The sequence below is a fragment of the Cynara cardunculus genome, assembly GCF_001531365.2.
Source record: "Cynara cardunculus var. scolymus isolate 2C chromosome LG 1, CcrdV1, whole genome shotgun sequence".
Lineage (NCBI taxonomy): Eukaryota > Viridiplantae > Streptophyta > Magnoliopsida > Asterales > Asteraceae > Cynara > Cynara cardunculus.
In genome coordinates, this window is record NC_037528.1 from 10,594,004 (window position 1) to 10,595,569 (window position 1,566).

The 1,566-nt window shown below is 36.1% G+C and overlaps 1 protein-coding gene across 1 annotated transcript in view; it reads left to right on the forward strand.

Moving 5' to 3' along the window:
- Positions 1-445: 445 nt before the first annotated feature.
- The window catches only part of LOC112518215 (UDP-sugar pyrophosphorylase 1-like), a 14,122-nt gene continuing 13,001 nt past the window's right edge, over positions 446-1,566 (forward strand). The window contains exons 1-4 of the mRNA XM_025125835.1: positions 446-543; positions 789-870; positions 1,135-1,374; positions 1,514-1,559. Coding sequence (XP_024981603.1) covers positions 533-543; positions 789-870; positions 1,135-1,374; positions 1,514-1,559 — 379 coding nt within the window. The 5' untranslated portion in view covers positions 446-532. The remainder of the gene's footprint in view (positions 544-788; positions 871-1,134; positions 1,375-1,513; positions 1,560-1,566) is intronic.

Below are 1,566 nucleotides of genomic sequence, written 5' to 3' on the forward strand. Positions count from 1 at the left end.
TCCCTGAAACAGAGGAACCATGGGGGAAGCACCCTCAACTACGATAATGTTTTTATTTTTAAATAAAATATAAATTTAAAAATATTTTAAAAAATATATCGATATAGTATCAAATTAATCTTTTTAAAAGTTCTTGTGTTTGGTCCTCATGTCATTTTGCTATCTTGACTTTGTAATCGACAAGTATTTTTTTTTATTGGCCCACCTTTTGGATCTTATAATTGCTAACTTAAAGGAGCATTGCAGTTTAGTTTATGAAACTTAAAACAATTGCTAGAACAAGAAAAAGGTTCCACCGGGTCATGAAAGTTGTATATTGCATGCGGGTTCTCTGGCTTAATTAGTATTCTCGATGTTTTTAGGCGAAGGAGGATATATAGTCAAGCAAAATGTGTTAAATGGCATGCCAGATGAGGGCAACCTCGATTAATGCTGGTATATCTAACAATTTTAACGCCTTTACTGTATTTTCTAACTTCTTAGGTGACAGAAACATGGCTTGCTTATGCACCTGTAAAGAACAACGCCGAGGATGCTGCAAAGGTACTTATTTTACTCTCATTGTAGATTACATTTAAAATGAAATGTTTGTCAAATTCATTAAGCAAAGCTTTGCAAGAGGAAAAATGGATTTCAGGTAACTGTATATCTGAAATAAATAACAAATGAAAGGTTAATGAGCATCTGTTTGACGTATGTTTTCTAGTTGCTATTCTTGTGAGGGATGAAGCTTTTAACCGTACGGACTTCCTATTTTCTCATTGACAATTGCTTGACATGAATTGAAGGTACCTAAGGGAAATCCATATCACAGCGCTACTTCTGGAGAAATGGCAATTTAATCGAGCAAACAGCATGATTCTAAGAAAGGTCAGCAAAATTTGAACAATTGCTCAGAATTCTTTAACATTCTTGTGCCCCTGCTAGTTTCTTAGTACACTTTACGTAGCATGCCACTTAGTGAGTCATTGGACAAGTCTTGGGTTTGCGATTTATCATGGGTTTGAGTGGGTTATTCCCCAATGAAATTTATATGGTTCATTGAATAACCACCCCTCCCTGTGAACCAAGTTATCTGATATTGAATCAGTGTCGGTTTTCTGATGGTTTCCAGTTTCTTATGTGTGTCTCCAGGTAGGTGTGAAGGTAGATGACCCAATTACGCAAGTCTTTAATGGTCAAGAGGTGGAAGTGTGGTCACGTATCGTGTGGAAACCAAAATGGGCAGTCACGTTTGCTGATGTTAAAAGCAAAGTGAGAGGAAACAATTCAGTTTCTCAAAAATCTACATTGGTCATCAAGGGTGGCAACATTCTTATCGAAGACCTCTCATTAGATGGAGCTCTTATTGTTGATTGTGTTGATGATGCAGAGGTATGTGAGCATTTTTAACAACTTGTATTAAAGATTAGAATACAAGTTCTGAWAAATGCAGCATATATCTTATGGTTTAAAAACAGTGGAATGGTCCTGTTGTATCTTCATATTAAACATCGGTGATATGAATTTGCAGGTGAAAGTGGAAGGTTGTGTTGTAAACAATGGGTGGAGGATTGAAGGCATTGA